Raw genomic sequence first — 23,203 nt, forward strand, 5'->3', positions numbered from 1 at the left:
ATGAAATATTAAAAACACGATGTATCTCGCTGCATTGCGCGAGTACTCTTCTAGTATTACATAAACAAAATAATGTGTTTTTTTATTTAATTTATATTTTAGGAAACATGTTTTTTAAAATAAATAATTAAATGTTATAGTTTAAAATCTTTTTTTTTTCACACGACGTACTTAAAAAAATCAAATTTACTTAGATGACGTCAGAATTAGGTAATGAAATAAATAATTATAAACCCTTTAATATGTCTTTTAAAAATATGTTTTTTAAATTAAATTAAATTTGCTATTTTTATGTAAGTTTCCATGTTCTTGTAAACAAAAAAAATTAGAAGTGTTAAGTGCCTGGAGGTCTCAGGTTCAAATTTAAAGATGAATAAAAATCCCCTTGTGGCCATGAAGGTTCAAATGCGGTGACTTCGGGCTACCTGTAAAGCAGGTGGTCGTTATGGGATTAGTCGGTTTGCATAATGGGTTGGATATTCAGGTTAATAAAAAAAATGTTTTATCTCTCTATTCCCAAGTAAAGGGTGAGTCTCATGCGTCAGTTTGTGGAATTTTATCGCTCTCTCTAATGGTTGTTAGAAAATTCCGTCAAATGAGGAGTATTTCGTCATTTTATCAATTTCTTTTGTCTTTTATCTAATCGAAAACAATATTGTGATTTTAGTCCTTTCGGTTTTTAATGGGTAAGAGAAAAAAATTATAAAAAAGACGAAGATGTTACTCACTTAACAAAAAGAATTAACTGCTATCAAAGAGAGGATACTAAAACCAAGTTTTTTTTACAAACCATGATAACCATCTTAAAATTTTAAAACTATATAGATAAAAAAAAGGAAGAAATTTGGTGCCTGATTGGTTTGAGCTCGAACGCTAAAGGTCAAATGTGTCTGGAGATCCCACGTTCAAATCCAATAAAGAATAAAAATTCTCTTGTAACAACGGAGGTTCAAATACAGTGATTTCGGGCTACCCTGGTGGTCGTCTTAGGATTAATTGGCTCGCATAGCGGGTTGAATATCCAGGTTAATAAAAAAAAGGTGGAAGTCCAAAAAAATCCAAAAAAAATTCTCATTTTAAATGGTTTAGTTCACAAACTATTTTTTTGAATGAAAAAATCATTAAACTTTCTCGTATTAAATGATTAAGTACATGAATTATTTTTTTGAATGAAAAATCATTAAACTTTCACATTTTTAATAATTAAGATCCTGGATTTTTTTTAAATAAATAAACTATAAAACTTTTACGAGTTGGTTAATTTAACATTTTTAGATTAAAAGAATATAAATAATCAATTCATAAAAGTGCATTGATTTATTTATTAAAAAAATGTTAAGAGACTTGATCAATAAAAAAAGAAAGTTTAATTATTTTTTTATTTAAAAAAATTAATTGTTTTTTAATTTTAATAAATAATTTAAGGATTAAATGTTTTCTTTTGAATTTTTTAAACTTTTCTCATAAAAAACATTATTTTTGACAAACCACGTGTGAACCAAATTTTCTTCAATAAACATCAAAGTTCAAACAAAATATTTTCTTCATACACAACGATGTCGTTTTTAACTTCTTTGTTACTTATACACTGTACTATATTTTTGTTCTCCCCCTTTAATATTATTAAATTAAAAAAAATTAATCATCCATTAATTAAATTTAAAAGGCGTTCTAGTTAATTATCAAATATTTTTTTATTAGAGTACTCGTGCAATGCAACGAAATACATATTGATTTTAATGTTCTATTTTATTCTTTGTCTCTATCGATGTTATAATACGATTTCATGTGTTTTTAAGAAAGTAGTAATGATTTTATTTTTTAATAAATATAAATTTGAAGATATTATAAAAATTTGAGAAAAAAATATCAATATTAATATCAAATCAACTATTTAAAAGTTTTTATTTTTTTTGTATAATTTCTTTAATTTATTTTTTATTATAATTTAATTTAAATTTAATAATGAAATAATTTATTTTTGGTTTAATAATATAATATTTTATAAAGATATTAATTAAGTATTATATTAGAACTCAATGATTATCCTAACTATATTTTAGATTTTTTTATATTTAAAATGAGATGTTTATCCTGTATTTGATCATGTTTATCTACAGTCAATTATACGAATTCAGATATGGAGCTTTAATAAGTTGTACTTATACACAATCTACTTGTAATCTTGAGTTTTTAAGTAACATGCATTAATAAACATTACTGTATTTTTATCTCCTATCAAATACAGTTGATTTAAATAGAACAAATAAACTCACACACCCTCCTTATTTTTAGTGAGCCTTGAACCATTGACTTTTTAGGAGGCCAAATACTCACATACCGTTGGAAGAAAGTCCCGTTGATGATTACGTTTAGTTATACGATAAATGAAGATAAACAACATGAATATGAAGGCATGTGAGTGATGCTTTGATTTATGTGTCACACACATGCCTCTATAAAGTATTTCTATAACCAATATTATATGGTTTTTATTAGACGTGATTCTTTTCTTTAACTTATGACTTACGGAGGGTGTCGTGAAAGTCGACATCATCTTTAGTTGACCTATAACATTTCGACACTTGATATTCTGGAAATTTATATCCTTTTCAGACATGATTCTTTTTGCAACTTGTACCTTTTTGTGTGTCACCCAAGAACAAGTGTCAGTGCCGTTTTCGAACATCTCAAGTGGAGGTCAAAACTAACATTACAGTAACAGTAACAGTAACAGTAACAGTAACACGTCATATAAACGACACTTATCATCCATACAATTGTGAGAACTTGTGTATTATGTGTTGTTTGATATGATTTTTTTTTTATCATCTAAGACTATGATTTAGAATATTGATTAATATATATTTGTCTTAAAATATGTTTTTTTTCCACGTGTACTGGGTTTATAATGTGAACTTTTTTGATCTGTTAATGAAAGAAAAAGTACACATAAAAAGGATTCACATTGTGAAACGAAAACATATGAAACAAACACATTGTGAAACAAATATATGTGAATCAACGAGTTAAATACTATTAAGGGTTGTTTGGCAGTTGTTGAACGGTTTGGTGCATAATGATTAAGTGATTAGAATGATTAAGAGATTATAATAATGTAATGTAAAATGAAATATAATCGTTTGGTAATTGTTTACAATGAAATTAAGGCGTTAAATGGTTATGGGAGGCACATGATACAAAATAATTTTGTCAAACAAAGATTCACCTCTTAACGACTCATGAACTACTTCTTAATGAAACTATTAAGAGGTAAGCAAACAACCCCTTAGATGGAAAAAAATTCATGTGAACAAAATCTCAAAATAGAAGTTCCCATGAATCTCAAAGTTTTCAAATGGTTCCATTAAAAAGCAACACCTGAATCGTTAAAAGATGAATCTTGTTTAGCAAAAAAAAAAAAAAATCTGCCTCTTAATGGTTCTAAAACTCTCTGAATAATTTTTTTATCATGTGTCCCCCTTAACCATTCAACGCCCTAATTTCATTGTAAACAATTATCAAACAATTATATTTCATTTTGCAATATATCATGGGAGTCTCTTAATTATTCTGACAACTTAATCATTCTGTACCAAACCATTCAACAACTGTCAAACAGGCTTACCCTAAGCCTGTGTATATATTATAATATTTTTTACTTAAAATTGTATGAATATATATAGAGTGATGTTTTTTTTTCTGTCAAATGATATTTAAATTTGGGATAATCTTATTGCATATTAAATGGACTAAAAAACGCTAATTACCACATAAGATCCAAATCCGTTAATGGATAAGGCCCAACCACTTGATCCAGCCCATAAAACGGAGAAAAACCGAGTCAACTCAGTTTATCCATTTCGATTCAGGGGCCAGGGCTTTTGGCTTATCAACCTGTTGTTTCAGAGATAAGAGGGTCATTCGTTCGAGTTCGTTTGTTGCATTGCATCAATGGCTTCTTCAGTTTTAGCCAATTTCCTATCCATTTTCACACCATTAAAAGCTCCACCACAGCCTTCCAAAGCTCCACCGTCAAACATCTCTCTCTCCACTGAATCCTCTTCAAAGCACAAAGATGCGTTTGCTCCAATGGTTGCCTCTTCCAATTCGTCGTCGTCGTCTTCTTGCTCCGGTGATCTGATGTCTGTGGTTTGTCCGTCTCTGGCATACGCTAACACTTTGTACTTCAGATCGGCGTATAACGTTCAGGTAATTGTGGAGGACAACGAGCCGGAGGAGAAGTTATTGGGACGATTCCGTAGAGAAGTTATGAAGGCTGGCGTCATCCAAGAATGTAAGCGTCGTAGGTACTTCGAGAATAAACAGGAAGAGAAGAAACGCAAGCATCGCGAGGCCGCTAAGCGCAATCGGCGCAGGTAATTTAACTTTGATGTCGATTTCGTTTGTTTAACTCCAATTTTTCTGCTAATTCTATGAATTCATATCTTTAACAGTAGCTATCATTACAGTTATAACTACTATCATTATGGTGCTGTTTAGCATCGCATGGATATCAATCCGATCCTGTAGTAGTAATTACTTGAAGTGGATATGCCATGAGGAAACTATTTATTCAATTTTAAACACATTTTTTTAGTGTAAATTCTCCATAACAAAGCAGATTTTAATGGTTAGATTAGTTTGATATATTTGATTTTATCAACTGTAAACATCAAGATGTCTAAGATCAATAGAGGAATATGCATATGCATCGATAAACATTGTAGGATAACAAGAGAGTAAGTAATTTGGGCACAATTATCCGAAAGTTTCTTGACTGAGCATGAAATTTGTGCAACAAGCTCACAAAAAGAGTGTGAGGAGAGCTCAGGAATTGCATGTATGGAGTCCACATATGGGTGACCAGTCAGCTGATAGTTTACAAACTCATAGGTGTCTTACCAGATTGATTTCAAAATAGGAAAGATGGATCAAAAGGGTTATATTTATGATTAAGAACTGCAATGGGTTTATTTTCATGATGAAATATTATGATTTTGTGATCAATAGTTGTTCTTATATTATTTCAGAATGGCACATAATTGTGTTTTTAGATAGCATAACATGGCATACTCATATTATTGTAACTATAGATAAATCTATATCACTTCCGCAATAGTTTGACCACAAAAGTCAAATGATTGAAGCATGAGTCGTTTCGTGTGTAGAGAGATGAACATGTACCGACTCTTCAACATCATTTCTTGGGTTTTATCTTTATTTTTCATCCTACAAAGGAAGTAAGACTCACAGAACGAAGTGAGATCTATGAGACTATTGACAATATGAATGGACCAGAAGATTCTATGATTGGTAGTTATATATTTGGGGGAGTATAACTATTACTTGATTAGTGCCAAATACATGGACTTTCAACAACTGTCCCTGCCCTTACATCCTGTATGAAATAGCTGAATATATTCTAGATAATGGGTTTGCAACATGCAAGTTGAAAGGCTTTTAGTCAAAATTTGTAACCTGATATTTAGGGGGTGTTTGGTTCATCATTTCAGGGGAACGAAAATGATAATACGAATGAGAGGGAATGGAAATTGCCAAATGGGAATGAGAATGGATATGGAGAATGGGAGAATTAGGACATGTTTTTTAGTAGCTTAATGAGACTCATAGCTTATACATGATTGTTTGATAGTGACTTAATGATATAGAAAATGGCTTTTTCAATAATCTTCTAGGGGGAACGGAAGCTTTATGCAAAAAGAACCAAGTTTTTTCCAAACTTGTCCATCCCAATTAAATAACACGCCTCTTCCATCTATGAGAAAACCCTCACATACAAAACCTTCTTAATCTGTACCGACAAATTAATCCACACAAACATCTTTATCCATACAGACATTGAATACCAACCAAACAGCCCCTTAGTTAGCCTTCTTAGAGCCAACACCTTATTTGATCATATTCTTGACAAATGAAAAAACATAATCAAACCCAACATCTCCAAAAACACGAATAAAAACTTGAATTTCATGAATCGATTAATCATGTACCTTTTACGGTTCTAGAGATTTCAAAAATTGATACAAAATAGTTATTACCAAACATGACCAATTCGTTGATTGGTACCTTGTCTTGTTCACCGTGCTATCTTTACTGTTTTCATTGTATTTGGTTGATCGATTATATTAGGGGGTTGGTGTTCATACCCCCTCACTCACATACCATTCACATTTTGTACCTCCTTTCGACCCACATGCCACTCATATAGCAGGGGGTATGAATAGAATTGGCCTTATATATATTACGTACATAATACAACTGCTGTAATGAGTATTTTCTTATTATGTGCATAATACAAACTGTTTAATGGAAGTTGGTTTTGTTTTGGGGGATAAACAGACGGACCCCTTTCAGAAACCCAAATGACGAGAAGCTGGAAGGTGTGAGCAAGAAGAGGGAAGACGACGATGATAACTGGGATATGCCTAGTGACAGCCCTCTAAATTGAGTCGCACCATCCTTCCTTTTGCTCGAGAGAATGCTATGTGAAGATCGTGTTATGACGCTACGTTGTACTGTGTGCATTTGTTGTTTAGAAACCAAAGTTTATCGATCATATTATTTGATTTAGGTGTATCACTCCTAATTACAAGAAATTACATAACACGAGCTATTATTTTTGCACATTACAAGAAACCAATTCGAATTTGTTGCACGTAACTTGTGGTATGTATATCTTGTCAAGGATAAATTTGATGGATTTATCACAAGTACCATGTTTAAAAGATTGACATTATAAAAAATTGGATGTCTGTAGATAATCAGTATGTAATCAATGCCCAAAGCTCCAAAACAGGGAGAGTAAAGTAAGACCCGTTTAGTTTGTGGGATTTAAAGTTGAATTTCATTTCAATCGTGTGTTTGGTTTGAATGAAAGTTTGGATTTAAAATCCAATTCCATTTCATTCCAAATTTTACACACCAATGATTTCAAATCCATTCCAATCCAAATATCTCCATGAAATCCAAATCTATCAAAAACAATCCTGCAAACCAAACGATTATGGGGAGTTTGGTTTGATGAAATGGTTTTTAGAGATTCGAATTTCATGGAAGGATTTGAAATTGGAGGGATCTGGATTTGAAATCTTTGAAGTATTTGGTTTGACGGATTTGGAATGAAATTCCATTTTTTATAAATAATCTATAAAAATTAATTATAAATAATTATAAAAATACTTAAATTATTTTTTTATTAATTAATTATTAGAAAAGAATTGTTTTTAAAATATTTTAAAACATTATTATATACCAATTCTGCGAATTCTCTGTCATCCTCGATGGATTTCAAAATTCTATGTTTGAGAGATTTCAACATAATCCTATGATTTCAAATCCAGACAATCCTGCATATCAAACATGGAATGAAATGGATTTAAAATTCAAATCCCCTCAATTCTATTACACTCCCTCAAATCAAAACGACCCTTAGAAAACTATCTTGCATCAGAAAGTCCAAACTTATTATTTAACATTATATTTATAATAATCATGTAATTTGACATTATAACTCACATAAATCAAACTTATGTAAACTTGAAAAACGACAACATATATCCTACAAGAACTTTGGCCAATAGCAACAGTGCAAATAAATTGTCGTACCAAATCACCAGGGATCTATTAGATATATGTTTTCTTAATCATAGATATTTGGACCAGTTTATGCATATCTTGACAAATTCCATTGACCCTAGAGAACAATCAGAAAAATCTCAGTATTTTGCAGGACTCAAACCGATATTCTATGAGAAACGTATTGATCATGGCTTATAATGTTAAGAGTTTAGACTTCAAGGAGTGAAATTAACAAGATGCCATCCTAATTCTCTATCATGAAATAACGTTTGGTTATTTGAATTTAAATTTACTATTGATTATCTCTTGTACGAATCTATAAAAAAATTACATGTTCATAGCAAACTTTGCTGATGACCATGTGGGAAAAACCGAAGAAATAACAAACCAAACCAAGTTATTTGTACCAAGAAAGTCAAATGCTGGTATCATATAGAATTATATTAACATTAATTATAACCCTACAATTTTAAAATTAACGTTGTTTCATCATTTTTTTTAAACAGTGAACCCAGACTTAGCCCACACTAATTCCATAACTTGTAAAGGCAAATCTTCTAGTGGTCAAAGTGCAAATACATATAACATGATTTGAATTGAGGTTAATTTTATCATCCCTGTGTCTTTATCCACCACATTTAAAATCAAAATCAAACCGAAAATATTCTTTCTTCATTTAAAAATATCTAAATTTACGTTCTTTAACATATCCTTATTTGAATTGTAGTGTACCATACCTAAAATCCTAGTTGTATCTTTATATACAAAGGGCAAATTGTATGAAAAAATTACGTACTTTCACTTGATTCCTATTTTGTGTAACATACTTTCAAAACTTTCATTTTGATATCTAAGATGTAAAGTTTTAAACATTTAAGCACCCATGTAACGTTTGAAGCATTAACCACTTACCATGCTGATGTGACGAGTGATGAGATGAAATTAGGTTGAATAACAAATAATACTGAGTTGAATATCACATCACTCGTCACATCAGCATGGTAACCGGTTACCCAGGTACTTAAATGATTAAAACTTTACAATTTAGGATACCAAAATGAAAGTTTTGAAAATACGTTACCCAAAATAAGAATCAAGTTAACACACGTTACTTTTTCAAACAATTTGCCCTTATATAAATATACTAAAAGAACCAATATATCACATCGTTTTCCTCTTGTACACATTAATGTGTGTGTATAACTATATAGAGAGAACATTTCAAATGCAACTCATCACATTTAACAACCAATGCAACTCAATCAATAAAGAAATTAATGGAAATGATGAGAGTTCATTTATTATGATTTAAATATTTATGAAATATAATTATGGTTCATTAATTATGATCAATACATTATATTAAAAAACAATCAAAACTTTTATGAAATCACATATTGATCAAATTAAATAGACGGTTATGATTAAATTGTATTGATTGTACAAATATAAATGGTTACATAATAACTCACCTATAATGTTATAAAAAAAGATTGCAATCTACCATCTCTATCATTAATGGCGACAAGACATTTTGTTTTGATGAAAGAAATACATGTTTTAAGCAAGATTGAAGCAATCATCAACATATTTGGTTGTTTAATGCAATACCCACGTGGTCAAACCGGCAGGCTATCATTATTTTTATTACTACCATACCAAAGAAAGCCATTTTTGTTGTATCATCCCTATTTCTTTATTCAGAGTATCCCATGCTGATTCTCACCAGTTGATAAAAAAAACATTACCATTTTCTTGACAAAACTTATTGGAACCCAGTTTCTAACCGTTCAAGATCTGCACAAAGCATACGTGTCGCAATCCCTACGGCTCCCTAGCTATAGGAACTAATCACATCCTATACATGTATAGATATAGTATATATAATATTCTTTAAACTTCCAAAAGTGGTGAATGTCATATATTAATGTTTACAGAAAGTTTTCTTATACGCGAATAGGATCTTTTTAATGTGCACTTGGCAAATTAAAGGATTTTTATGATTAAGGCTTGTCCACTAAATGTTTACCGGGTAAAAGTTTATTAGTAAGAGATATTATCTTCCCTTACTTTATCGTATAACCATTTCGACCATCAAAATGGAATGTTAGTGAACGTCTTAAACCCAGTAAGCATTTACCGGGTAAGAGTCTTTTCCATCACTTAGCGGTAAGACTCTCGGTCTTTGATATGCCTCTTACTGGGTAAGATTCTCGGTCTTTACAAGTGGTCAATCGTTAAGGTAAGCGTTTACCTGGCAAGTGTTTAGTAAACTGCCCCTAAACATGTTACAATGTAGACTACAAAATTATTACCTATTTTTAAGTCTAGACAATAGATGGAGCTGTCTTTTGTTTGATTTTTTCACCCAAACCATAACCAACTTGTCAACCTGGACCCCAGTTGTTTGTTTTATAGTTCCTTGAGCTATCACCTATCCTCACACCTTCCTACTCTTGTCCAAGGTTTTGATAAAGAACGTTGTATCTCTTGAAACCAATCATTCCCAATTTCCAATCAGTACATATAGCTACATACATGTATATAGGTGTCTCTGTGTGCTATGTGCTGTGTGTGTATATATATATATATATATGTAGAGAGAGAGAGAGAGATTACTTTGTTTACAGCAGAGGAGGACTAGTGATTACCAAGAATGCGAACTGCATTTGATCGAATGGAAGAAGAATCAGACCAATTGGCAGAGACAACTACCTACAATATGGAAGAACAAACAGAACCACAAGAAAGTGAGCCAAAGAGCAATTCCATTCATCAGCCATTCCTCGAGAAAAATCAGACCCTTTCTTCCATTCCACTGGCCATGATTGGGGCCAAAGTTTCTCATATCGAAAGCTTGGACTACGAGTAAGCTTAGAAACCACTTTCATCTCTAAAATATGAATACTTTATCAAAATTATGATTATGAACATGGGAATGAAAATAAACCTGTTTCTCTTCTTGTTTTCGTATATGCCAGGATCAATGAAAATGATCTTTTCAAGCATGACTGGAGAAGCAGATCACGAGTCCAAATAATGCAGTATACATTATTGAAATGGTTACAGGCTTTACTAGTTGGGCTTCTAACTGGTATCACAGCCACTCTCATCAATCTTGCAGTTACGAACATTGCAGGCTACAAACTCCTGGCTGTCTTCCACTACATAAAGAAAAAGAGGTTTTGCGGTCGACTTTACCCTCTACCAAAACGAAAAACAAACCGAACGAGCCCAAAATATCCCACCTGTAGGTGGGGTCGGGGGAGGGTATGATATATACAAACATATATGATTAAACACATGTTGTATTGACAACACATAGACGCTTAATCATATATGACTAAACTCACCCAAAGAAATGTAATCATATATGATACAGAAACTTATCGCCTTCTCTCAAATTGTTTAACTTCTCGTATGATCCTTCCTCTCTCTCTCTATATATAGAGGGAGGTTCAAGGGAAAACCCCCAAAAACATGAAAATTTGAGGAACTCCTTGGTAACCATTCATCTGGACGATATGCACATGTGCATACAAGTAATTAAAGATCTCGGGGAAAGGCTAGAAGAATGGGACCCATTATGGAACTACACTTGCTTCTGGATAGATGTGTGGGACGGAGGGCTCGTGGTACACGAATAAAAGAGTCCACCGCCTGCCTTAGTAGTCTCAAATAAGGCATGCGGGGGATTCCTAGGAATAAAATAACCTCTGGGTTCTCCTCAAGAAAACAAAGAAATTCCACGGTCGAACTACACTCAAGATATTGTGTCCGGAGAGGTGGATAGATAGGACTAAGGGAAAAATATTTCTATCATTTAGATTTATAGCTATCAGATAGCAGCTTGATGAAACCAAAAATTTCCATTTCGTTACCCAATGCCAGATAGCTGCCAAAAAGCACATCCAGATCAGTAGAACTTTCTGGTAGCATACCGTCCAAATGAACCTTTACCAGTTGTTCCTCAACTTTTCATTATTCTACGGTTTTCCCTTGAACCTGACCCTATATACGTGTGTGTGTGTATATATATATATATATCAAGAAGCTTATGTATGATGATGGTGGATGCAGATACATGATGGGGTTCTTCTTCATGACTGGGGTTAACTTACTATTGACACTGGTTGCTACTATTTTGTGTGTGTTCTTTGCTCCTACTGCAGCTGGGCCTGGTGTTCCTGAAATCAAAGCTTATCTTAATGGGATAGACACCCCTGGAATGTATGACGCTACAACATTGTTCGTAAAGGTGCATATAGCTTCCCACAAAATAATTCATTAATTCGAATTCATTTCTGGATAGGGAACACAACCTTATAAAAAGTAGTACTTTATCCAATTTGGGATGTCTCATAATAATTTTTTGTTTCTTAAAACAAGTTTTCAAGCTAAAATTAACTGTTTGTCAATTGTCATTATTGCAAATAACTGATGATGTCGGTTTGGCTCCACAAGATTCCCTATTTTGGTATTTTGGACATATGACTAATAGTAAAAGATAAAAACCTTCCAGAAATATACAAAGCAACTTTTAATGGGAAAGAAAGTGTATTCATAAAGTTAAAGGTCACTCATCTCAGCACATTTATCCCAGATTAAACGAGACTTTTTTTGGTATTTGGTTGTCCCACATAGTTTTGCCTCATATTTAATGAAATGTTTACATCATATTTTTGTACTATTTCACATAGTTTTGCCTTATGCTGTCGTAAGAAATTTCTCATCAATCCTCAACTCTAGCTAATTAAGTATTGTTGCAAAAAGTATGTTTGTATTCCACAAAAACATATACTTCATATGTATGTTGACAAATAATTTCGTTTCTAAATAATATATCTATAGTGAATGCCATGATTTATACATCAATATGAGAAGACAATTGATTTACATATAAGACATTTACTTGTTTGAGCAAACTGAACATTTATTTCGGAAAGAGGAGTTTTCTCCTAGGTTCAGCCAAATATGGTGTTAAATAGTGTGCTAAAGATTACTACAGGAGTAATTTTACTATATAGTTGACATGCCTTCTTAGGTGATGTTATTCAACATCTAAACTGATACCTTCCAATAAATTCATTTGGTTGGTAGCCTTGTCCCTTTCATGCCAGTAAGAGTGTGACATTTTTTATTTTGGTTATGACTACAGATGTGCTATGGTATTGGTTACAACTGGGAAAGCTAATTTAACCTATAGTTGGCTACATTCCAAGAAGGCAAGAACCATTTAATAATGTCAAGAAGTTTAGGTAAAATTCAGGCATACTAATTACTCTTCTATACCGTAAGCACAAAAAGGTATTAGGTTCATTATAAATTGGTAGGGGAGGGTAATTATACTTAAAGAAGAAAAAAGAAAACATCCCATACCTGAAAGCAGCTGGATGGTTTTGCCAATCTCTCTTTACTAATTACAGATCATTGGAAGCATAGGAGCTGTCTCTGCAGGCCTGGACTTAGGGAAAGAAGGGCCACTGATTCACATTGGTGCCTGTATTGCTTCATTAGTAGGCCAAGGTGGGCCAGACAATTACCAAATTAAATGGCGTTGGATCCGTTACTTCAACAATGACAGAGACCGCCGAGATATCATCACTTATGGAGCCTCTTCGGGGGTATGTGCTGCCTTTCATGCACCAGTGGGTGGTGTCTTGTTTTCACTTGAGGAGGTGGCAACATGGTGGAGAAGTGCTCTTCTGTGGAGAACTTTTTTCACCACAGCCATTGTGGTTGTAGTGCTTAGAGCTTCCATGGAGTATTGTGAAGCTGGAGGCTGCGGACTTTTTGGAGAAGGGGGACTGATCATGTTTGACGTCAGCGGAGTTCCAGTGACGTATCATTTTGTTGACCTCATCCCCATCACTTTAATAGGAATTATTGGGGGAGTTTTAGGAAGCCTTTACAACTACCTCCTTCACAAGGTCCTCAGAGTCTACAGTCTCATTAACGAGTAAGCCTTCATAACTTCACACCTCGTTTCAGTTCAATATATCTATCTGGAACAGATCCAATATCCTAGGAAAAACCATGCCTAAAACTGTTGATATTAATCTTGCAGGAAAGGAAGATTAGCCAAGATATTACTAAGTCTCACAGTTGCATTATTTACCTCTGCATGCCAATACGGACTACCATTCCTTGTAAGCTGCAAGCCCTGTGATCCATCCCTTTATTCTAAATGTCCTAATACAGGAAGGGTGGGGAATTTCAAGCAATTCAACTGTCCAAAAGGACACTACAATGATCTAGCTACTCTCCTCCTCACAACCAATGATGATGCTGTAAACAATATCTTCTCCATCAACACTTCCACAGAATACCAAACAATCTCCCTCGTCATTTTCTTCATGCTTTATTGCATACTGGGTCTCATCACATTCGGCATTGCAGTTCCATCTGGCCTTTTCCTCCCTATCCTCCTTATGGGCTCATCCTACGGCCGCATGGTTGGTATTGCAATGGAGCCATACTCAAAGATGGACCAAGGTCTCTATGCTGTTTTGGGTGCAGCTTCCTTGATGGCAGGTTCAATGAGGATGACCGTTTCCGTTTGTGTCATATTTCTTGAATTAACCAACAATCTTCTTCTACTACCCATAACCATGTTTGTCCTTCTAATTGCCAAAAGTGTTGGAGATTGCTTCAACCCAAGCATCTATGAGATCATACTAGATCTGAAAGGGCTGCCTTTCTTGGAAGCGCACCCTAAACCATGGATGAGAAACATCACTGTAGGTGACCTAGCTGCAGTTAAGCCACCAGTAGTCACCCTTTCTGGGATCGAGAAAGTGAGCCGCATAGTGGATGTTTTGCGAAACACCACACACAATGGTTTCCCTGTAGTATACAATACAGTTGTGCCCCATGTTGGTCAGGTAACTGAAGTGCATGGACTTGTTTTACGAGCTCACCTTTTGTTGGTGCTGAAGAAAAAATGGCTTTTACAAGAGAGGAGGAGAACAGAAGAGTGGGAAATTAGAGAAAGAATTAGCTGTGTTGATGCGGCAGAAAGGTGGGGAAATATCAAGGAGGTGACTCTGACAAAGGAAGAAACGGAAATGTACGTGGACTTGCATCCACTTACCAACACAACTCCTCATACCGTGGTTGAGACCATGTCAGTTGCGAAGGCTATGGTGCAATTCAGGGAGGTGGGGCTCCGCCATATGCTCGTCTTACCAAAGTACTCAGGACCAGCAGTAAGTTCCCAAAACCTGTAGCACAACTACTGAAACATAGCATGTCATGATCAGCTTTCTACTTTTCATAACTACAAAAAGGTCAAAGTTCATCATTTTGTTTTTAGGAGACATTTTATGGGATCAATGCAACTCACCTGAAGCTACACTCCTTGTAGGTGCCACCACTGGTGGGGATCTTGACCAGGCAAGACTTGAGAGCCCACAACATTTTGAGTGCTTTTCCAAATCTGGAAAAATCCCATGCAGGTAGAAAAAGACACTGAATCTCAATGGAGAAATGAAAATGCATTGGCAGAGCTTCAAATAAATCCATGTATTTATCGTATTCTTCATTTTCAATACTTGATTCCTTTACAAAATTTAATAAAGAAAGGAAGCAAGACAACACAGAATAGAAGATGATTTTGATTATCAACGCTTATAGATTGCATCATTTTGTTGGTCATACATAGAATAGCTTATATCTAATGATAACATCTTTTCAAGGATGAGAAATCCATCCTCCCATGTTTTCATTACGCAACCACCGACCAGATGTCCTACTTGAATGAACTCCCTTTTTATGTTACAAGAGGCAAGCATAAATGATTGTTCCTCAGAAGGTTTTATTCTTCTTCTTCTTCTTCTTTGAGGATTTCTTTTTCTTCACACTTGCTCCAGGCCCTCGCTTAAATATGGCCAAAATTTCAATGCTGCATAGACCATTTTTTGCAAAAGTAATTGTGTCAGCAAAAAAATGCATAAAGATGTAAAAGAACAAATAGAAGCCTCAAACATATAATGCAACATAAGAAATCCACAAGTAAATCTGTTTGATGCACATAGATAACAATTTTCCACGTTCACAAACTAGGCATCACAGGCAAGTAGGGGGCTACAGCAAAGTATCTAACAGTTCACACCTAATTTAGTCCAAAAGAAAAGGAAAAAAGAACTCCACATTTGAAAAAATATGTTCTCATCAGTTCCTGGTAGAAGGGAGAAACCAATAATGTTTATTCATCTAGCCTCAAAATATGCAACTTAAAATTGTTCAAACTAAACCGAGCAAGCATGACAGGAGAAAAGCTAATCCAATCAAGAATGCAACTTGACATTGATGAAGTGACTATGAAGCAAGTGCAAAAAAACTTGTTGAATTTTGTGATACTCACTTGACACGCTTCAGGTGACTTGTACGCGACTTGTGAACTCCCTCCCAAGTCATGTACGTTGGGTGTCAAACTCACGTACGTTGTGAGTTGCTTGTGACTTGGGTAGTCACAAACTCTGTTCTATATGACTTGTACACGATTTCGAAGTCGTGTCCCATAAGGGTTTTCGACAAAGCTTTCAATGACCGGGCGACTTGCAAACATGAGAAAGCAAGAAATTAGGGTTCATTTAACACTAGAACGAACACAAAAAACCCACATACATTTCAATTTGTTCTCCTCTCTACAAGTTCTAAGTAGTAGGTTATTTGTACCATTTGAATTGTTTTGAATCGTTCAGGTACGCATTTCGTTGTAACTGCTACTTGTTTAGTTATATACATCATCTCGGGTTAGTGTGTGAACACACACAATCATAAAATTGTGAAACCACGTAATATCCTTGTGTTGCAATTTACAGTGAAATAGAAGATGCAACAGATCTAGTCCATCAACAAGGAAACTATTTAACCTCACAATTGCAAAAGAATATAGATCGTCAAAAGATTCTCAACTGACATTATGCAAAGAGGATACCGCAAATATCCTACGTAACTCAACGAAGTCTTTGCTCCTAGCGGTATCGGAGTCTTTGACCTCCTAGGAGGTCAGGGGTTCAAATCTCACCAAAGGCGAGGAGGGTGTGTGAGTTTATTTGTTGCATATGCCATATATAAATATTATATACTTCAAAAAGAAAAAAACATAGCTAGGCCATATGAACAACAAATGAACATATCATCATCACAGGAGAAATAATCGTCGAATAAGGAAAAGTTATAAAACCAACAAGGCAACAACCGAATGAGCAAATTTAACCAACATATTGTACAAAGCATAGTAAATGACATAACACAACGATATACCTCTGGGTACCAGGGAAGAAATTGAAACCATGGGCCTTACTCAAATGCCAGGCCTTACTTGACAGTAATGCCGTACAATTCTGCAAGACAGTCAATTCACATTAGAAAGCTGACTTAGAAATCTCCACTTTTGAGTTTTTGAAAGCAGGCATCAGAATGAACTAAATGCAGCTCTTAGCAACCATTTTGAAAGAATGAGACCTAAAAGTACCTCTTTGAAGCTTTCCCATCCACAACTTATATATATAAGCGTTTGAGGTAGTGATCGACTTTCTTCTTGTGTGGTTCTGCTCGGAATCTCAATTGAATCCTCTCTTGCTCGTAAAATCCAAGGTCTCTTTTCATCTTTCGCCTTGAAGGTTGGGCTACAGTGACAGAATTAAAAACACACCATACATTCAGATTCTTCACTTCATATCACTTATCAGAATAGTTACGTACTAAAAAGTCGACTAATTTCATGACTATTTCTACCTTTCAAGTGTCATAGCTTTACGCTCTGCAGATTTAATGGCCTGTAAAGCACTAACCAAAGATGGGTCAAGCCCCTTTCTAGGAGGATCAACCACAAGAACTTCCGATCCCACAAGCCAAGAAAGTGGTTCCTGAGAGAAGTTGTAGATGAACCACAATGTAAGTTCTAGAACATTTTATAATTACTTTGGATTGCAGGTAGTATTTTCTACAGTATTCGAGGTGTGATTCATAAAAACAAACTTCCATTTCATCTCATCACAAAAAGTGGCATGCATATTTCAGTTAACTACAATTTCTCTCAAGAGTGTATGCTAGTACAAATAATTATGAGATTACTGAATGCGGGACCCTAAAACAAATAATAAGAATGTGAAGTTGAAGATGAAGACTCTAATACTAACAATTGACGTGTCAGCAAGATGCCAGCTAATGTTGCTATCAATGGAGCTTGGTAACCGTTCAATTGTCTTCTCAAAAGCTAGCTTTGATTCTTTATTGATCTCAACGCATCTAACTGATCTGAAAATATTAAGATATAACATATGTACGCTTAGTTGATGACATAACCACTTCAAATCAATCGAACAACATATTAACAATTCTTTCCTGCATTTTCTTGTGGAAGCTAGTGACAATCCGATGACTCCAGCTCCAGCATATAAGTCAGTAACCGATGAACCAAGAGGGACATATCTATGTAGTTTTTGAAGCAAAGAATCAAAAGCCTGAAGAATAAAAACAATCACATCAAACAGTGAGAAGAACAATGTCCAATAAACAACCATTACAAAAACACAAACAATTAAGTTTCATTAAACCACAGATTTTGCTGGATGGGACTGAGTAATTAGCAAGACCAACAAGACATTTAAAATTATCATTAAACCAATTCCTGAACTTGAAATTTACCAAGAAACAGATGGATAGGATGATGCATGTAGTTTCCAGAAAATTATAGTAAACCACTCTCAGTAAGGTTTTTACCCTTGTATTCGCTTGGCCGAAGCTTGATGGAGCCAAATAGACATCAATTCCTCCAACATGCTCCCAGAAATCTCTTTCTCCTAATAGATGCCTCCATCTATTTCCAAAAATTACCTGCATAATCAGAAAAAAGTAATATGAGTAACTCCTCCTCAATATTAAAGGGTGAGAGTACTTCATTTTTTTTTAATTTAAGCATATAAAATTAATGACGTCACTTATTCCAAGAAACAAAAGTATTACTAGAAATGGAACAAACAACAAATCCCAGACATATAAACTAGCAAGCATACTATTTACTCTTAACTTCACAATCCTCTGTATCATCCACTGTTATGACTAATCATGTCCTTTTAGCATGGAAATATGGAATGATGGTCCTATTGGTACATTCATGCCATTGAAAAATCTCAAGAACGAAAAGAATTTTGCATAGCACTTTTTTATAAAACCACTACTTATGCAACATAAAACAAACCCACCCCTTCATTAACAGAAACACACAAGTACATCACTCACATTGTTAGTCGATGTTTGGAAGTTTGCCCAAACAGAGTGAATTAAATGAACTTTACTGTTCGGCCCGCCATTTCTCCACAAAAACTACAAGACAAACCACAAGGAAGCACAATTACCAATGTTAGTACAAAAACGCACAGTCAAGTTGCATGACATTCATGATGGCTTTGGGGTTCCATAAAGAAAGTTAATGGTCATTTTCTTTTCTTTTTTCTTATAGTTTATAAAAAATGAAAATGCATCTAATTTTCTATGTACGAATTACAATACTTGGCCTACCAAACTAGTTATAATGCTTCTTGTTTTCACAAGGGGATTGTGTAAGTGCGAGACCAGCCTTTTTATCTCTCATCCTCTCTTATTTGGTGTTATTGTAGCCTACTATTCTACATGTACATATGCTTGAGAGAAGAAAGAAAAGGATATATTGTAATATCTTAAGATAGTGTTGATGAAAATATGGAAAAAGATATTAGATTGGCCTGTGACCTCCAAACCAACGGGCTCAATCATCTACAGTTTGAAGCGAAGAGAAATATGCCAAAATAAAACTCCAAACTTACTTCATGGGACTTTAAGTTGACATTACAAGAATCTGAGAGAAGTTTAAACCCTTACTGTAGCCAAGTCGCTCAACTTTTCTGAACTTGCTGAAGTTTCGCTACGTGAGTTCCAAACTAAAGAAACTTGTACTCTACCTGTAAATTTACAACAAAAAAATTGCAGTTTTACAATCCAAAGTAGTTTCAAACAGTCCAGCATATGCTATACATACATGATAATACTAGCAAGTAACACTAATAACTAACCACTTCTATATCTTTCAGAAGCAGGGAGAGATGTGTTGTATGTAGTGACAGCCATCTACAAATACCCATAAAGTTAGTATATGGACATACCACTTACTCCCAACTAATATTTAAACTTAACTGAGATTGAAAGCATGTTACACCTGAACATATCTCAAATAACCAGTCCGTTCATCTTCATCATAAGGATCGATGTTCAAAATCTTTATACCTGAACCAAGATTTAAGAGAGGACAAAAAGAATGACGAGAGATAGAACCTAAGTCAGCATAAGAACTTATATTTTTTACTTTCTTGTCTACTAAAACGTATATAAACTCCAGAACCAAAATTGAGTTCAGAATTTTAGAACAAACCTTTTCTCAGAAGCTCCACAGCAGCATTTATGCTTGGATGATGAGCTGCAGAAACAAAAGGTGCAAAAAATGCACAATTAACTCAAAAAAAAAATTAGTCTAGAAGTTAAATGTTTAAGTTTTGAACTAGCAATAACTAACATAGGTACGAAGGAACTAATAAAGATACAGAGACAGCACCAATACAAAATATAGGTGGATTAATCACTTCCGCATTCTTGTACCTTGTCATCTATACTAAGATGATACTCCAATGGGCCAATGGCACAATGACATGCCTGCTTATAGATGCATAGACATTCCATGGATAGTATCAGCAATTATGTTTGTTATCCCTCTACTTACGTCTACGATATGATCTGTGATACGATGCAAATTAATAAAGCAGGATACATGAGTATAGACCTTTGCAATCAGGTATATCCACTACGTTGTGTGTGCCCTCTTGGTAAAGCCCTATCAGAGGATCAGTTGATGACCCCCGTATGGCAAGTTTAGCACGGCACCTCCATCCCCACTGCAATTGAGAGCAAGTTACTTTCTAGACAAATATATTCATTAACTTAGAAAATGAAAGGTAAATTCCAAGACTATGAGGGCTAAAACAAAAACAAAACCAATTCAATTGTGCAATATATGAGCTCTGTTTCCAATATACTCGTTCTGTTTCAAGGAAAAAGAAAAATTCTGGTCCTTCCTAAGAAAAGAGGCAAATTCCCATTTAAAACTCTAAATTGCTTTGGATACCCCATTTTGACCTTGCCCGAGTAAAGGTAAGCTCCTTACTAATTGACAAACATGGATTCTACTGGGTGTAAAATCTAAAATATAAATCCTTAAAATTGGCATTTTACAAATATACCTACTTCTGGAACAAAGGGACTGTATAATACTGAACTAAGTACCATAACCGTGGTCCGTGATTAAGAAAATATGTAGAGGCCGGTAAGATGATTCCTTCGTTGAAAAGTAGGTCAAATGGATTTTATAAATTCAAACCTTCACTTTCCAAATATAACTCAGACGCATGTTAGATTCGACATTTCTTATAAATTTTCCAAATTCTAAAAGTAATTCAATCGCTACTAAAATGCCAAATGCTCGACTTCTTATATAGACGGATGGAGTAGTTTGCAATTGGATTTACCAGCCTACAAGTATCAAAAGTGAAATCGGAGACACCGAGCTTTTTGAAGAAGGTAGTAGCCTCTCCTAAAATAACCGGACGGTGGAGATTATCCTCGTGAGTACAGCCTGAACACCTGTAAAATCAAACCAAAATAAAAAATGTAAGTATAGATTCAGATTGTAATCTATAGTACGCAGGAGAAGTAATTAAATTTCAAAATCACTTGGTTGAGTAACGTACGACTCGAAGTGAGGACAATTGAGTGAACATCCTGAGGAGGAGATAGGAGTTACGTTAGGATTTGGAAGCAAAGAATTTGATGACGGCGGTCGAGATGATGATGATGATGATGATGATGATGATGATGGAGGTGACGGTAATGACTGCGAGAGTGGTGAGAGTGTTTGAACAGAGAAACAGGAGGTGATGGTGGTGGCAGGGCGGTGTGTTAACGGTGAGACACAGATTGACGGCGGTGCAGAGAGGAAGAAGACGGACATTTTGGCCCGTGATGGCCGTAAAGTGGCGTACTGGTGGCGCGGGAATGGATAATTGTATCACAAACAAAACAAGTATCTTTTCCACCCGTTCAGACAAAACGGGTCGGGCTAAAAACCTAATATAACGTGACTGTGAGACAGTGTTGTGTTGGGGTACCTTTGGTACAATCTAAATTACGGAACTTTTAAGATTTTTAATTTGATCCAAGTATTTTAGTAATTTATAGATTTTTTTAAAAAATAAAAACTTAAAATCTCTTAAATAAATTTATGTTTAATTTTAATAAATTTTTTATTTTAAATATTTCATCGTTAATTATATTATTTAAATATTTTATAATTTTATTATTTCAATGTATGTTTAAAGAAAAAATCATTATATAAAATAATATTAGTTCAATTCTCATTAATGGAATGAATAAGAAAATTCATTTATATTTTATCATTTTCATCCAAAGATAAAACACAAGTCTTAAAACCTCGAACGGAGGGGATATGATCATTTATTTATATATATATATATATATATATATATATATATATATATATATATATATATATAGACTTGGGATTATATGAACCAGCATGTTTTCATGAAACCTGTAAAACCATTTTTTTACATTTGAAACTTCACCAAAAAACCCTTGTCTTTTTAGTAATTTCTTTTTCGATAAACAAAACCAAGAATATAAGTTCGACAAACTATATCTTTGATGATTAATAAAATAATCATAAATTTTACAATGCAAACTAAGATCTTGTTTTAGTATTACTAAAATCAATATCCTTATTTTGCTTTTAAGCTTTTTATGCATGAGTTCTCAATAACCCAGACTGAAGATATCCTGGGTATTTGTTGCCTCAAACAAATTTCCATTAACTAATAAGTATCACCAACAAATTTTCCATCTGCTACCAAGCAGAAAATTCAAGCTAAGATGCTAAAAGATGCTTTTTTTTGTGTCCCATGCCATCCGAGGATTAATTCTGGCAAATTGAATGCAAGAGATCAACTCTGATAAACTCAGTAGTTACAACTATTATGTACGCTTTGAATTGAACCCTAGACAGGTGTAACATTCCATCACATCTCCAGGGCCTCAAACACTGCATCACAACTTCTTAAGTAGAAGTAAACAGAAATTGGTGTGTTGGGCTTCAAGAGATCACAACTCCTTGTGTCCAACACATGTGAAAGTGGCATTTTCAGCCAACTGCTTCACTAGATATTTCAGGGAGAATAATCTTACCCAGTTAATGCTTATTGGGTAAGATACGCCTACCAACAATCAATTTTAATGACTGAGAATGTAACCAGGTAAGGTAAGTAAGAATGATGACTCTTATCAGTAAGCACTTCCCCGAAAAGCATTTAGGTAAACGCCCCCTTAAGGTAAGTTGGGTAACGAGTTGGGGAGGGGGCCAAGATTTAAACCAATAAATATACAGACCAGTTGGAGCTGGTCCATTAAGCAGGAAGAAAATCAGCCCCTACTGCCCCCTTACCTTCCGCCACTCTGACCCATCCTGTTATGCATACCGAAAACACCCTAAAAT

The 23,203-nt window shown here is 34.3% G+C and overlaps 3 protein-coding genes across 3 annotated transcripts; 2 read left to right on the forward strand and 1 right to left on the reverse strand.

Annotated features, from left to right (window-relative positions):
* Positions 1-3,884: 3,884 nt before the first annotated feature.
* LOC112515995 (30S ribosomal protein S21, chloroplastic) lies at positions 3,885-6,679 on the forward strand. Its single transcript, XM_025122997.1, has 2 exons — positions 3,885-4,379; positions 6,364-6,679. Exons 1-2 carry the CDS (start codon positions 3,955-3,957, stop codon positions 6,470-6,472), a joined length of 534 nt encoding a protein of 177 aa, XP_024978765.1. The 5' UTR covers positions 3,885-3,954; the 3' UTR covers positions 6,473-6,679.
* Positions 6,680-10,172: 3,493 nt separating this feature from the next.
* LOC112511197 (chloride channel protein CLC-a-like) lies at positions 10,173-15,091 on the forward strand. The gene is made up of 6 exons (XM_025116720.1): positions 10,173-10,470; positions 10,584-10,784; positions 11,683-11,860; positions 13,029-13,561; positions 13,670-14,810; positions 14,969-15,091. The coding sequence occupies exons 1-6, from the start codon at positions 10,259-10,261 to the stop codon at positions 15,074-15,076; spliced, it is 2,373 nt and encodes a 790-aa protein (XP_024972488.1). The 5' UTR covers positions 10,173-10,258; the 3' UTR covers positions 15,077-15,091.
* Positions 15,092-15,106: 15 nt separating this feature from the next.
* On the reverse strand, positions 15,107-23,172 carry LOC112510533 (uncharacterized RNA methyltransferase pc1998). The gene is given in 17 exon segments (XM_025116026.1): positions 15,107-15,505; positions 16,873-16,952; positions 17,084-17,237; positions 17,347-17,477; positions 17,751-17,868; positions 17,956-18,074; positions 18,334-18,447; positions 18,853-18,936; positions 19,471-19,550; positions 19,662-19,716; positions 19,805-19,872; positions 20,018-20,062; positions 20,423-20,534; positions 21,165-21,279; positions 21,387-21,658; positions 21,660-21,762; positions 23,153-23,172. Coding segments are annotated over 17 exon segments (1,767 nt in total). The 3' UTR covers positions 15,107-15,408.
* Between the last annotated feature and the right edge of the window lie 31 nt (positions 23,173-23,203).

Source organism: Cynara cardunculus (assembly GCF_001531365.2).
Source record: "Cynara cardunculus var. scolymus isolate 2C chromosome LG 1, CcrdV1, whole genome shotgun sequence".
In the NCBI taxonomy this organism is placed as follows: Eukaryota; Viridiplantae; Streptophyta; class Magnoliopsida; order Asterales; family Asteraceae; genus Cynara; species Cynara cardunculus.